We start from the raw sequence: 15567 nt of genomic DNA, 5'->3' as shown, positions 1-15567 counted from the left end.
TTCACGACCCCACAGGATTACCCCCTTAGAGATCGTGTGATCATGCCATTGTATTGAAATAATGGGAAAAAATTCTACACCTAAGGTCGTATAGATAGCTGCATAGTTACAAGATAAAATTGAGAAGTTTGTAATGGAGATGATGGCAGCAGGGATGATTCGGCCTATAGACCTCTCAATAATGTTACTGTTCCTAACAAGTTTCGTAATCCGATAATTGAAGAGTTGTTTGATGAGTTTGAAGGATCTTCTCTGTTCTCTAAATTGGATTTGAAATCTAGCTACTACCAAATTCGTATGAAGGAGGATGACATTCCCAAAACTACTTTCTGCACCCATGAAGGCAACTATGAGTATGTAGTGATGCCATTTGGGCTCATCAATGCACCCACCACTTTTCAAGCACTCATGAATGACGTTTTCATACTATACTTGAGAAGATTTGTGTTAGTCTTCTACGATGATATCTTAGTATACAATGATAGTATGAGAGCATATTGTGATCATTTACGACAGGTACTCCAAACACTTAAGGAACACAAGTTGTGGGTGAACTATAAGAAGTGTTGCTTTGGGGCTGTCCAATTAGAGTATTTGGGACATCTTATTTCTGGTAAGGGAATTCAAGCCGACCCAGAAAAAATTTCAGCAATGACATAATGACCATCCCCTACAGATATTCGGGGTTTGAAAGGATTTTTGGGTCTCACAGGGTATTATCAGCAGTTTGTCAAGAACTATGGGGTCATGACTAGACCTTTGACACAACTGTTGAAAATGAACAAGTTCAAATGTTCAATAGAGGCACAACATGCATTTGAAGAACTCAAAACTGTCATGGAGAGGTTACCTACGTTAGCCTTGCCTAATTTTAATTTGCCATTTGAGGTGGAAACAGATGCATCGGGAATTGGAATTGGCGCTGTCCTTACGCAGCAAGGTAGACCATTGACATTTATAAGTCAAGCCTTGTCCGAGAGAGAAAAAGTGAAATCGATTTATGAAAGAGAATTGGTGGCTATTGTCTTCGATGTCCAAATATGGCGGCAATATTTATTGGGTCACCATTTTATTAAAAGGACTGACCCAAAAAATCTTAAGCTTTTATTAGATCAACGAATTTTGGCAAGACAACAACTAAAGTGGGTCAACAAGCTGATGGGCTTTGATTTTGAAATTCAATACAGGCTCAGGTCTGAAAATAGAGTGGCGGATGCATTGTCATGAGTTATGGAACACAAATAAACTTCAATGATTACTAAGTGACTGATGAAATTCTAGGTGAGGCTAAGTTGTTGGAACTCCTGCAAGAAGTTGTCTAGGATCCAAAGTCTCATCCAATGTACTCCATTTCCAAGGGTTGTTTATGGTTCAAAGGATGGCTAGTTTTGCCTAGCAATTCCACTCGCATTCCACTGTTGCCAGAAGAATTTCATGCATCTCCCTGGGGAGGATTCGGGGGTAATCCGCACCTATAAATATATTGCCATGAGATTTCATTGGAAGGGAGTGCGATGAGACATAGAGAAGTTTGTGGCTGGTTGTGTCATTTGTCAACAGAACAAATATTAGGCGTTGAAACTGGCAAGGTTAATACAACCTCTTCCAATTCCCAACAAGGTGTGGGAAGATATTTCTATGAATTTCATTGGTGGCTTGCTGAAGGCGAAAGGAGTAGACACAATTGTGGTGGTGGTCGACCGATTGAGTAAGTTTGCACACTTTATCCCTTTACATCATCCTTATACAGTCAAAGATGTTGCTATGGCTTTTATTAAGGATATCATTCGCTTGCATGGTTTCCCTAGCTCTATTGTGTCGGATCGCGACCATGTTTTTATCAACTTGTTTTGGAAAGAACTGTTTCGTTTAACAGGGACCAAATTGTGTTTTAGCTCCGCCTACCATCCTCAAATGGGTGGCCAGACAGAAGTTAGGAATCAGACTCTGGAGACACACTTAAGGTGTTTTGTTATTGAACACCCGAGATAATGGCTAAAGTGGTTGGCATGGGCAGAATTGTGGTTTAACTGTTCATACAAATCATCCATCAATATGTGTCATTTTAAGGCATTGTATAGGCGAGACCCTCCATCAATTATTCCTTTCCACATAGAGAGTACTATTGTGGTTACTGTAGACATGTTATTAACACAGAGGGACAACATCCTGCAAGAACTCAAAACCAGTTTGGCAAAAGCCCAATAAAGAATGCGTGATCAAGTCGACAAGCAGAGGAGAGAAGTGGAATTTTAGGTGGGAGAAATGGTGTATTTGAAGGCACAACCATACAAGCTTCGGTCATGTGACTTCAAAGATGAATGAAAAGCTAAGTCCTCATTTTTATGGTCCTTTTCCGATTGCTGAAAGGGTAGGAACCGTGACATAAAAACTGCAACTCCCAGATTATTCTCGCGTACACCATGTTTTCCATGTCTCACAACTCAAGCACATCATTCCTGCTAGTGTTCCTTGTCAACAATTGTCTGTTGGGTTGATCGAAGAGTGGAAATTGCAGGTGGTTCCTGACAAGGTGTTGTCCAATCGTAAATTGTTGAATGGGCAGATGAAGTTTTGATTAAGTGGGTTGCTCTCCCAAACCATGCAAGTACTCGGGAAGATTTTAGATTGGTAAATGTAACCTTTCCTGATTTTCACCTTGAGGATAAGGTGTTGCTCATTGGGGAAGGTATTGATAGACCTCCAATTAGGAGGGTATTTCAGAGAAGAAAGAAAGGTGATCAAGGTATTTTAAGAAGAAGGGAGAATGAACAGGTTGCACATGACTCTAACCAACAAGACACGTGACAAGCTATGAATGGATAGAAGATCCTAGAATCAAGGGAGGGAATATGAGGAGGAAAGGAAGCATGTTGGCAGCAGGTAATCATTTGGGAATTGTGGAGGGTGACTATTGTCATATGGTAGATTGAGATTATTCCCTTAAGTCATTCTATTATACTTTTTCTCTGCATTTACAGCTTCTTATTGTACTCTTGCTATTTTACTGATATGCAATATACTTACTCTACACTGGTTAATACAATTCTGCCCTGAATCATTACCTTTGCTGTCTTTTTTTCTTGTTTTACTTGGCTGGTATCTATCACATTTTAAGTAGTTAGAATTGCATTAATTGCTCTAAAGGCAAAGGGTTGAATTGATAGAAAAGGTTGTAGAGTTATGCAAGGGGCAACATTATTTGATATATGAAACTTCCAGAAAATACTATTCAACTGAAATAGTAGTTAAAATTACACGACCTTTAACCATAGGAGGAATTATATAGCGAAGATTACTCCAAAAGACAAAAATTGGCTAGACTAAAATACTACCAGCTACCATATGCTATATCCTAAAAAGCTACAGTTTACAAATAATTACAACAATACACTTTGATCAAAAACTTAGTTGAACTTAATCAGAGGTGGAAGACATACTCCAGGAGCATGTTCTTCAATATGAATGCATTCACACTTAACCAGTTTCATGACATGCTGCATTGCAGGGTGGTACTTCCATTGGAATTCGTTGAAGCTCCTGCCAAGAACACGCTCGACCCAATCCTGCACAGAATTTTTCTTGTCTGATAACCAAGCCGCAGCGAGTATTTGTGCCATGACCTCATAATCAATTTCAAGCACAACCTCAGATCCAAATGACCTTTGAAATTCTATGTCAATGCTTTTTATTACTTGCTCGGCAAGCAAGTCAAAATTAAATGGCTTAAAAATCACTTTTCCATCTATTTGATCACAGAGATCATTTAACCAGCCTGCAGATTTTTCAACTAAGGATTCAGTTTCGTGATGATTGTAATTGATGGCCTCGTCATCCTCTTCCAGAGGCATATTTAGATCCAGATAGGACCTTAATGCCTCCCTGACCTGCTTCGGTGTCTTGCATGTGTCTTTCTCTTTCGAGTCCATACTTTCGACTAGCTTTCTTTTATTCAGAAATGATGGTATGGAGGTACCATTTCTTGGTGCAACCATCACATTTGTGCTACCAATTCTTTTTGCATCCTCAGATGCAAGTCTAATTGATAACTGCATGTGAAATCTTTTGGCCTCAAGGATTCTTTCCTCGGGAAATATTTTAGGCTCCTCCAAAACAAATGAGCCATCACCTTTAAATAAAGTTGATGTTACAATAAAGATTGCGTTGTTGATGCCGATTTCTCTTCCTAGTGAGTATGGAAATCTACCCGTTCTTATAGCTTTGAACAAACTACTCTGCAGCAGAAAATCGGCTTTATCTACATTTTCAAGAAAGACAACTGAATGAGGCATTTTACTCAATTCGCCAGCAATGTAGTCCACACAAGTCTTCCTCCGAGACATATCATGACTACATGAATTTCGGAATTCAAAAACCGAGTTTAACGGATAAAAGCTGTCCTGGGAGCTCAAATCCACAGATATTAGACTTTCTTTGTTACCAAATAAAATCTCGGCAAGTGCTGAAGCAATTTTCCTTTTTCCAAGTCTATCTGGTCCAAGGAAAGCAAGCCATATGTCTGCTCTAACATGTGGGCCACTACGCTGTCTTGCGCCAGATCTACAAAGGGAGATAGCTTGATTGATAACATATATGGCTTCATCTTGCCATCCTACCTTTTCAGTGAGAATTTGATAAAGTGACTTGAAATCTTCTGAGCCGAATTTTAATTCCAAATTTGGACCAGAGCAGGAAGAAGATCTAGCAATTTGGTTTGAAGTATTCTCATTTGTTGCATCAAAATCAGTTGAAATGGAATCTGACAAGTGCTGAAGATGCTTTTTATGATCACACAGTTTTGGAGTATCTGGCTCATGAGCAGCTGAGGTGTATATAGTTCCCAATCCCAAATCTGTGGTTACAGGAGCAACAGGTGAATATGATTTATGGTCAAGCAAATTCATATTGGCCTTAGCAGAAGGTGAAATCCAATGACTCGTCAAGTCATTTAGCGATGTTTTCGAAAATCTTGGGACATGGTCAGCTTCAATGCTTATACTACCAGTATCCGAAGGTACTGAAACTGGTAATGTCGGTTTAGATGGCAATGTACTTTGTAACTCTTCAGAAATGTTGGAAATCTGATTTGAACATTGGATTTCATGAAGAGATAGACCTTGACTGCTACTTTCCTTAAAACCTGAACCAAATGGAAACCTCTCCAGTGATGGAGCTTGGAACCTTGTTTGTTGAGTATCAAATAGAGGTAATGATCCGTTGTTATGAAGACGTTGACAAATACAATTCCATTTCTTTCTCAATCCGAAGATCTTAGCATTTGAACTTGTGTTTTCTTCAGTAGTCTGCAATGGATGATGAAGGCCATTCTTTAAATAATGACAGCTCTATAGAAAAACGATGGGGAAACATAATTCAAAACTCTAAATAAGAAGATGTGATTGGATTGTTATGGAGTATGGGAAGAGTGGAGAGCCACAAATGAGACAGCATATCTTGATCCAAAACCTTAAGGCATTAATTTTGCGCGTCTTTTCCACTTATGAACTCTTTCGCTTCTCCATTCATATTCACTTTGGGACTTCACACTCGAATAAATGCAACAAACATATTTTCACACGTTTGCTACATGTAAATATTATTACCTTATATGGTTTGCTACATGTAAATAAAAATCACTATCTTTTTCTCTTAATTTGAAATTTGCTTTTCTTTCTTCTTACCAGTGTAGGCAAGTAGCATTTTAAAGCGTACCTCCAAATTAATTTAGTAGGTTCGGAACAGCAATAGTCCCATGATGTTGAATTTATGTGTGTGAGAATGTGAATGTCTCTGCATGCAGTGGACAAGGGAATATAAAATTAGTTGATTCATAACACACCTTTGCTACATTCAGTCCTTTATCTGTGTCCACATTAACTTTTTGTAACCAAGGCAAGGTTGTTGAGTAACTACATTTTGCTGAAGTAGCAGGATCTACCTTCAGAAAATCAGCAACTTCTTGTTCATACTTTTCATTGCATGTGTCACAACGGGTTAAAGATGCATTTGTTGTACAGCTTATGGGACTTGTGAACTCAGAGGGTGTAGAAAAGAAACCACCAAATGGAACAAAGGACCCCATCAAGCTACAAATTTATCAAGAAGATGTACTTTAATATCCAATAGGCACAATACTGTCAGAAGATAAATAAAGTGTAAAGATAAAATATATCATAGGCAACATATGCATAAAGAGCTGTGCAATACAAGACTCTCAATTAGTGGGCTCTGAGAATGATAAAGTATGCAGCCTTACCTTGTTTCCAGGAGATGTATATGTATAGGCAACATATACATGACACAAAATTATGGAGGAACTATTGTGTGTTGTTTCTGGCACATCTAAACCATTGGTTCTAAAAATAATCATAGCTTAATCCAATAATGCATCATTAATGGCTTAGATGTGTCCCAGATGGCGGGATCAAGCACAATAATTTCACCATAATTGGGGTCAGAAAAAAGGCACTCTTAAGGTATCATCTACAGTGTGAAAATTACATTCATAACCAAAAATAGAAAAGGGGCCATGGAACCAGGGTTGCAGAAAAATCAGCAATTGCATCCATCGCAAGACTCGGAAAAAGAATAAAATTCCTTTGAAGGGAACATGTATATAAAGTAAGCAACTAAGAATTTATTCACCTTTATTTATCATTTAGTAGATTAAGATAATAATAATTTTAGTAATACAAGGTGAATACACACACCCTTGCTCATTTTAAAAACAAACTCGCCATAGATGAGTCTTTTCCCACGAAAGTATTGCTGGTAAAAATAACATTAAAGTTCATGAAACAACACAAGCAGAACAAGAACTGCATAGGCATCAATCTATCTCTATAAAATTCTATACATGCCAAGATAAAATTATATAAGTATTATGTATTATAAAATTTAAAATTGTCCAAAAATTATCAAGAATGAATTTTCAATAAACATTTTCATTAAAAATTGGTCGTAACACAAGTGAAAGATTTCTTCAACACAGGGCCAGACAGAATCCTTTATTTACACTGATTATTTATTTGGCAATGATCCTGAGTTACAGATCAATTGTTTCTTTACAGATAAGCACATCTTTTCATGTCTATGTATTATTGTAATTCGAAAACGTCAACAACACACCCCACACAATAATACACACATCGGTTCCTTCCAAGTGTAAACCAAGGGATGATAAAGTACAAAGTTGAACCAATAAGGAAAATAGTAATATTATTTTGCGTGATTAATAAACAGGAAAATTTGTTCACTCTAACCCTGACTAGAATAAAACTTATATGAAAAATAATATACAAATCCTCCTGCAACATAAAAATATGTATTATAAGTTGATATTTTGTTTATTAATAATTAATTTGTAACTCACATATAAGTTACTTTTACTTGTGATATTGGAAGAACTATACTACCATTTGTAGTATAATTAGAAATTACTTCACTTTGTATAACATAATATAAAATTATGAAATAGTAAAATTGTGTAAAAGTAGTAAAATGTAATGTTTTAAGTTACAATTATGTTGTAATTATGCTAAGCTTATTGTAATTGTACAAAATTATGAGGAAATGAAATCACACTTATTATTAGGCTATTATTACACTGTATTCTTTAATATTCCCAAAACTGTAATATTATTGACAATTGAAATTGTAGAGTAGAGTAATTTAAAAGACCAACTATGTATTGGTTAGTGGTGGAAATCAAAATATTAAAGATTCAATTTCTGATAGTAAAATTTGTCGATATGGACAATCATACATCTAAAAGATTAATTTTTTATTAAAAAATATGATAGAATAGTCATAGTAATACAAAAATAATAATTTAAAAGAATAAATAATTATAGAGAAACAAACCCACTTGGACTTAGAGTAGAGTCCTTCCATGGAAGTTGTGGCAGAAGTCATGGTCAGGAGTTGTAGATCCCAATCCTTATCAACGGTCGGAAACAAACCTAAAAACTTAGAATAAGCATTAGAGGTTCCCGCCACTCCTATCAACCAAACCTTCCCATCATGAACCTCAATTAACCTCTTCAACTGTTCCACAACAAACCCAACACCATCACCAATAAAAACCTCAATCTCCCCAAAATTAACAGCAACACCACCACCACTACCACTACCCTTACATTGTTCCACCAAATAACTCACCTCCTTAAACTTCAACCCCATATTCTCCTCACTCCCACTTAAAAATTCAACAATCTCCTTTTCAACACAAACCACACTCAACTGAGCAAGTTCACAAGGCAATAACACTCTTCTGATACGCACCGTTTCGATAAAACTCTTGAGAGCACTTTTTGCATAAACACCCATCAAAAGTGGGTTCCTCTGGTTCTTCCTTAAAAGAACATCCACTATCCTTTTGCTATTATCGTCCAAGAAGGTTAAACCGGCTTGAACAGGTTCGAGGTTGCATAGAAAAACCGGTCTAGAGAAGAATCTAGAAGATGAAGAAGAAGGTAAAGGTGGTTGAAGAAGTGCTAGTTTTATATCATAGCTTCGAAAACCTGCTTCAGCAAAAACCCTACCCACTATAGGGTCATCGAGAATGGAAAGCATGAAGTGCTTCAACTCCACTTTCAAAAACGATGTCGTTCCTTGTTGCTGGTGCTGCATCATTTGTAGTAAGTGGAAATTCTCCGGTTGGCGGCGCTGGTTGGCCTGTGATCTTCTTATGGCAGCCATGAGAGAGTTCGACAGAGGAGGACCGTCGTCGGCGCCGCCGTTCACAGCAGAGGATGTCTTCATAGTCTGGAGGCGGTCGAGGGAGACGCCGACGGAGAGCTCTAAGGCACGGAACTGGAGGCGCTGGGAGTAGGAGCGGCTTCGGGCACGTGTGCAGGCGTCGCGGAGCGTGGCGGAGGGGAGGGCCAGGAGGGCGGAGACCACGTGTAGCGACGTTGTCTGAGCGTGGTTTCGGCGCCGAGCCACCGTTACCGCGTCGTCGAGTGCACGCGCTGCCTCCTCTTTTAAACATTGCCTCGCTGCGCTTACCGGCGTTGGCATCGCCGGCTAGCATATATAAACAATAAACAAATATATAAGTATAAATATAGATCTAATAATAATATGAAGTGTATATTATATTGTACTAGTAATATAAATATGTGCAATAGAAATGTAGGGTAAAATAATGTTGAACGGGGTTTGGACTTATTGGAGTGAAGCAATAGGTAATGATAAAAAAGTAGGAGGAGTTAGCTTTACTTCATGAACCTAACAATAATTTAATGTAGTGGGTTTGTCAGGAAGAGAGTGAGAGGAAGAGGAAGATGAGAGAGAGTGAGTGAGATTGTAAGTAAGTTGGTGTTGATAGTGATGAAGATAGTGGTGTTGTGGGGGAGATGATGATGTTTTTTGTGGATCGTTGAAGTGGGGCCATGAGTGAAACTCATGGTGGGTATAGATTCTTGGGAGAAAGGAGAAAGAAGTTGTTTGCTAAGTGTGTCTAGCTATTTTTCACTATCACACTATTTTTTTTTACCTAAAGTCGAAGCGAAAAAGGGACACGTTCATAATTCATAATCACAATGGATTAAGTCTGACTGATCATTTGTCCCCTAACGTATCATATTCTTTGTTTAGAGTCCATAAGAATCCTATTTTCATTACTTTTTTGTTTTTAAAAATTATATTTTATTCATGTGATAATAAGTTATTGGTTTGTTATAGAGAATATAACACCCTCGTGGATAGTAAATTCATGTCATATTAAGCCTACCATTTCCTTTCTTTTTGTAAGGACTCACATAAGTAATATTGAGAATTTGAGTCAGATAAAAAGTGTATGAAATATTATGCCCTTGTCACCTTAAATATGGGTAGGGTGGGCTTATGCATCGCCCGCTAACAATTAAAAAATTAAAAATAATATTAAGTACATGAAATTAAAGTTAAAAAATAATCTTATGTCAATATCATATTTTTAAAATTACAAATAACAATATACTAGTTCAAACAATTTAACACTACATATTATCCAAGTTCAATGAAAAATCAAAATATAACACTTAATAATTAAGATCATCGTGCCCGCAGGCGGCTCGCTCTACTCGTTAGAAATATCTACGGGCACATCATATATTTTGGGTTGATGAGCTGATTTTTCATACCTTGTCCGCCCATAAATAGGGGTAGGTGGACCCATAAGTATAGTCCAAATTGGCAATGATACACATAATGAATGAAAGTTATGAGTAGAAATAGATTGGATTGTAGATATTTTTAGTTTAGATGAGTTTTTTTTGTTTTTTTTCTTTCTATTAAGAATTAACCTTAACTATCATTATGTTTTCCAAAGTGGTAATTTTTTTTACATTTTTCTAAAATATGTTTTAATAGGCATCATAGGATTTCATGTGTACTTAATTACTAGTAGATCTGATATTAATTTAATATTTATCTATTGCCAAATTTCAAAGAAGATCTCATAGAGATCTCATTTTAAGGTTGTTTTGATGAGAATTTTCATATATCTTATTATTTTGTTTTATTTTATGAGAAAACAAAATATTTAAGGTTACTTGGTTTTGTAATATTGATTTTACAAGAGACAGAATTCAAAAATATCAATGGTGGATGTAGCTTTGTTGGATTAAATATGGTGTTCTGGTCAAACTAATATTCTGAAATTCGAGTCGAACATCAAACTGAAAAATACTCTGTATTAAGTTTAAATGGTAAAATCGTCTGTCAGATTGAGTGATTTTATATATAATTAATAATTATGTATAATTTTATTGAAGTAACATCTTTCCATCTTTTTTTGGATCAAATTAAAACAAAATATTAGAGTAGTGACCCATTTTTTATTTAATTTTAAGTGAAATGTCTGGTTCACTTCTCGAACTATTCTGATTTAACCGAGTTATTCTGATTTAACCAGAGTAAAACAAAACATTAGAGTAGTGATCATATATAGAAATTGTGACTTGTGCATCTGTACATCTAAGTGGAAAGATGATTGTTGCTCAAGTAGAAGAGGAGGAAATCCCTCGGCTAATCAGAAAAAAGAAAAGAACATAGTCCTCTCGTTAACCTACAGCGGCTTATGCCCATATTAGCATCAATCGTTTTCGTAAGTGGATATTTCTTTTATGCCTTCCAGGAATAATGATGGCTAAGTTAGATCCTAACACAAGATGATAGTGTTGTCGTGATTTAACCATATAGGAGAATCCCTACTAGTATATGGTTTGTCCATTGAAGGTAGTATATATGATAAGACCTTGAACTAAAAATGACTAATTATGATATATCTCAAGTTGGATAGATAATGTTGATAATTGATTAAACTATTTATTTTGGCTATTTGGTTAGTGTTCAAACTAATGTTGTGAAACCTGAGCCGGACATCAAACTGGAAGAGGTTAAGTATAGGTTCTAACCGGTTTAATCGGTTAGGCCGTCCGGTCGGACCGGACAACATTATAATATCATATATATATTCTCCTCACTCCCACTTAAAAATTCAACAATCTCCTTTTCAACACAAACCACACTCAACTGAGCAAGTTCACAAGGCAATAACACTCTTCTGATACGCACCGTTTCGATAAAACTCTTGAGAGCACTTTTTGCATAAACACCCATCAAAAGTGGGTTCCTCTGGTTCTTCCTTAAAAGAACATCCACTATCCTTTTGCTATTATCGTCCAAGAAGGTTAAACCGGCTTGAACAGGTTCGAGGTTGCATAGAAAAACCGGTCTAGAGAAGAATCTAGAAGATGAAGAAGAAGGTAAAGGTGGTTGAAGAAGTGCTAGTTTTATATCATAGCTTCGAAAACCTGCTTCAGCAAAAACCCTACCCACTATAGGGTCATCGAGAATGGAAAGCATGAAGTGCTTCAACTCCACTTTCAAAAACGATGTCGTTCCTTGTTGCTGGTGCTGCATCATTTGTAGTAAGTGGAAATTCTCCGGTTGGCGGCGCTGGTTGGCCTGTGATCTTCTTATGGCAGCCATGAGAGAGTTCGACAGAGGAGGACCGTCGTCGGCGCCGCCGTTCACAGCAGAGGATGTCTTCATAGTCTGGAGGCGGTCGAGGGAGACGCCGACGGAGAGCTCTAAGGCACGGAACTGGAGGCGCTGGGAGTAGGAGCGGCTTCGGGCACGTGTGCAGGCGTCGCGGAGCGTGGCGGAGGGGAGGGCCAGGAGGGCGGAGACCACGTGTAGCGACGTTGTCTGAGCGTGGTTTCGGCGCCGAGCCACCGTTACCGCGTCGTCGAGTGCACGCGCTGCCTCCTCTTTTAAACATTGCCTCGCTGCGCTTACCGGCGTTGGCATCGCCGGCTAGCATATATAAACAATAAACAAATATATAAGTATAAATATAGATCTAATAATAATATGAAGTGTATATTATATTGTACTAGTAATATAAATATGTGCAATAGAAATGTAGGGTAAAATAATGTTGAACGGGGTTTGGACTTATTGGAGTGAAGCAATAGGTAATGATAAAAAAGTAGGAGGAGTTAGCTTTACTTCATGAACCTAACAATAATTTAATGTAGTGGGTTTGTCAGGAAGAGAGTGAGAGGAAGAGGAAGATGAGAGAGAGTGAGTGAGATTGTAAGTAAGTTGGTGTTGATAGTGATGAAGATAGTGGTGTTGTGGGGGAGATGATGATGTTTTTTGTGGATCGTTGAAGTGGGGCCATGAGTGAAACTCATGGTGGGTATAGATTCTTGGGAGAAAGGAGAAAGAAGTTGTTTGCTAAGTGTGTCTAGCTATTTTTCACTATCACACTATTTTTTTTTACCTAAAGTCGAAGCGAAAAAGGGACACGTTCATAATTCATAATCACAATGGATTAAGTCTGACTGATCATTTGTCCCCTAACGTATCATATTCTTTGTTTAGAGTCCATAAGAATCCTATTTTCATTACTTTTTTGTTTTTAAAAATTATATTTTATTCATGTGATAATAAGTTATTGGTTTGTTATAGAGAATATAACACCCTCGTGGATAGTAAATTCATGTCATATTAAGCCTACCATTTCCTTTCTTTTTGTAAGGACTCACATAAGTAATATTGAGAATTTGAGTCAGATAAAAAGTGTATGAAATATTATGCCCTTGTCACCTTAAATATGGGTAGGGTGGGCTTATGCATCGCCCGCTAACAATTAAAAAATTAAAAATAATATTAAGTACATGAAATTAAAGTTAAAAAATAATCTTATGTCAATATCATATTTTTAAAATTACAAATAACAATATACTAGTTCAAACAATTTAACACTACATATTATCCAAGTTCAATGAAAAATCAAAATATAACACTTAATAATTAAGATCATCGTGCCCGCAGGCGGCTCGCTCTACTCGTTAGAAATATCTACGGGCACATCATATATTTTGGGTTGATGAGCTGATTTTTCATACCTTGTCCGCCCATAAATAGGGGTAGGTGGACCCATAAGTATAGTCCAAATTGGCAATGATACACATAATGAATGAAAGTTATGAGTAGAAATAGATTGGATTGTAGATATTTTTAGTTTAGATGAGTTTTTTTTGTTTTTTTTCTTTCTATTAAGAATTAACCTTAACTATCATTATGTTTTCCAAAGTGGTAATTTTTTTTACATTTTTCTAAAATATGTTTTAATAGGCATCATAGGATTTCATGTGTACTTAATTACTAGTAGATCTGATATTAATTTAATATTTATCTATTGCCAAATTTCAAAGAAGATCTCATAGAGATCTCATTTTAAGGTTGTTTTGATGAGAATTTTCATATATCTTATTATTTTGTTTTATTTTATGAGAAAACAAAATATTTAAGGTTACTTGGTTTTGTAATATTGATTTTACAAGAGACAGAATTCAAAAATATCAATGGTGGATGTAGCTTTGTTGGATTAAATATGGTGTTCTGGTCAAACTAATATTCTGAAATTCGAGTCGAACATCAAACTGAAAAATACTCTGTATTAAGTTTAAATGGTAAAATCGTCTGTCAGATTGAGTGATTTTATATATAATTAATAATTATGTATAATTTTATTGAAGTAACATCTTTCCATCTTTTTTTGGATCAAATTAAAACAAAATATTAGAGTAGTGACCCATTTTTTATTTAATTTTAAGTGAAATGTCTGGTTCACTTCTCGAACTATTCTGATTTAACCGAGTTATTCTGATTTAACCAGAGTAAAACAAAACATTAGAGTAGTGATCATATATAGAAATTGTGACTTGTGCATCTGTACATCTAAGTGGAAAGATGATTGTTGCTCAAGTAGAAGAGGAGGAAATCCCTCGGCTAATCAGAAAAAAGAAAAGAACATAGTCCTCTCGTTAACCTACAGCGGCTTATGCCCATATTAGCATCAATCGTTTTCGTAAGTGGATATTTCTTTTATGCCTTCCAGGAATAATGATGGCTAAGTTAGATCCTAACACAAGATGATAGTGTTGTCGTGATTTAACCATATAGGAGAATCCCTACTAGTATATGGTTTGTCCATTGAAGGTAGTATATATGATAAGACCTTGAACTAAAAATGACTAATTATGATATATCTCAAGTTGGATAGATAATGTTGATAATTGATTAAACTATTTATTTTGGCTATTTGGTTAGTGTTCAAACTAATGTTGTGAAACCTGAGCCGGACATCAAACTGGAAGAGGTTAAGTATAGGTTCTAACCGGTTTAATCGGTTAGGCCGTCCGGTCGGACCGGACAACATTATAATATCATATATAATATATATATATATATATACATATATTATATAATTAATTAAAATACGTGAATAACATACTTATCAATATCATGTTTTACATAATGCAAGAAAAATTGTTGTGCACTGTGTAGTTACGTTTTTTTACTGTATTGTGTTTTGCTTTTAATTTCTTATAGCGGCCAGTTTAACCAATTGGGTTATTCCAGTTTAGGTTGGACCGGTTTTCCTACGACCCAAAACGGCTTGGAAAAGGTTCCCAATTTTCAGGGTGTACGTGACCGTCTATTTAAGCGGGTGATGGTTGGACTGGTCGGACCGTCCGGTCCGATCCCAATAACCTTGGTTCAAACATCATTTGCTTTGAAAACAAGTAATAGGATCAATGGGATCCTACCTGTATTGGGATCATTAGCTTTGGTTTATGAAGAACCCTTATTGCTCTAGTTGACCTAGTTTTTTTATTAAATGATATTTCATTGATAGTTTCTCCTCTAGACTTCTAGAATTCTCTTTTGTATTTTAAATTTAAAGGAAGCTTTTGTATAATGAATTGTTTTGTTGAAAAAGTATTTATAGCAAAAAGAGAATCCCAATGAGGGAATATTTATTTATAAAAAGTTAAAGTTATTGCTTTATTAAAAAGGTTTTATTGGATCTTGAAAAAGTTAGTTTTTTTGTTCTTATGGATGTATAAGATAATATTTTGCATAAGTAAATGAGTTTAGTTTTCAATTTTGCAGGTTCAATTTTGGGTAAGCAATTTTTAGTTCGCTAAGCTAGATTTTGGTTTTTTGAGTTGTTTATCTTCCTCATTTTCGCTAAGCGAGATGAGTCTCATAAAGTGAAAC

General features: G+C 36.1%; 2 protein-coding genes across 2 annotated transcripts; both read right to left on the bottom strand.

Annotated features, from left to right (window-relative positions):
* LOC109330051 (protein SMAX1-LIKE 7-like) lies at positions 3202-9454 on the bottom strand. Its single transcript, XM_019564038.1, has 3 exons — positions 7868-9454; positions 5840-6086; positions 3202-5303 (listed from the first exon to the last, which is right to left on the bottom strand). Exons 1-3 carry the CDS (start codon positions 9019-9021, stop codon positions 3408-3410), a joined length of 3297 nt encoding a protein of 1098 aa, XP_019419583.1. The 5' UTR covers positions 9022-9454; the 3' UTR covers positions 3202-3407.
* On the bottom strand, positions 11443-12746 carry LOC109329323 (protein SMAX1-LIKE 7-like). The gene has a single exon (XM_019562997.1). It carries the CDS (start codon positions 12298-12300, stop codon positions 11443-11445), a length of 858 nt encoding a protein of 285 aa, XP_019418542.1. The 5' UTR covers positions 12301-12746.

Source organism: Lupinus angustifolius, chromosome LG16 (assembly GCF_001865875.1).
Source record: "Lupinus angustifolius cultivar Tanjil chromosome LG16, LupAngTanjil_v1.0, whole genome shotgun sequence".
Taxonomy (NCBI): domain Eukaryota; kingdom Viridiplantae; phylum Streptophyta; class Magnoliopsida; order Fabales; family Fabaceae; genus Lupinus; species Lupinus angustifolius.
Note: the sequence above shows the minus strand (reverse complement) of the source record. Positions and strands in the feature narration are given on the sequence as shown.

What these genes read in the sequence shown, in the direction of transcription:
- LOC109330051 (XM_019564038.1), bottom strand. Translation starts at nt 9,021, where the DNA reads ATGCCAACGCCGGTAAGCGCAGCGAGGCAATGTTTAAAAGAGGAGGCA. An exon ending in GGACTCTACTCTAAGTCCAA is followed by an intron (nt 6,087 to 7,867) that starts GTGGGTTTGTTT and finishes ATAAATTTGTAG; the next exon opens with CTTGATGGGGTCCTTTGTTC. An exon ending in AAGGACTGAATGTAGCAAAG is followed by an intron (nt 5,304 to 5,839) that starts GTGTGTTATGAA and finishes CATCCATTGCAG; the next exon opens with ACTACTGAAGAAAACACAAG.
- LOC109329323 (XM_019562997.1), bottom strand. Translation starts at nt 12,300, where the DNA reads ATGCCAACGCCGGTAAGCGCAGCGAGGCAATGTTTAAAAGAGGAGGCA.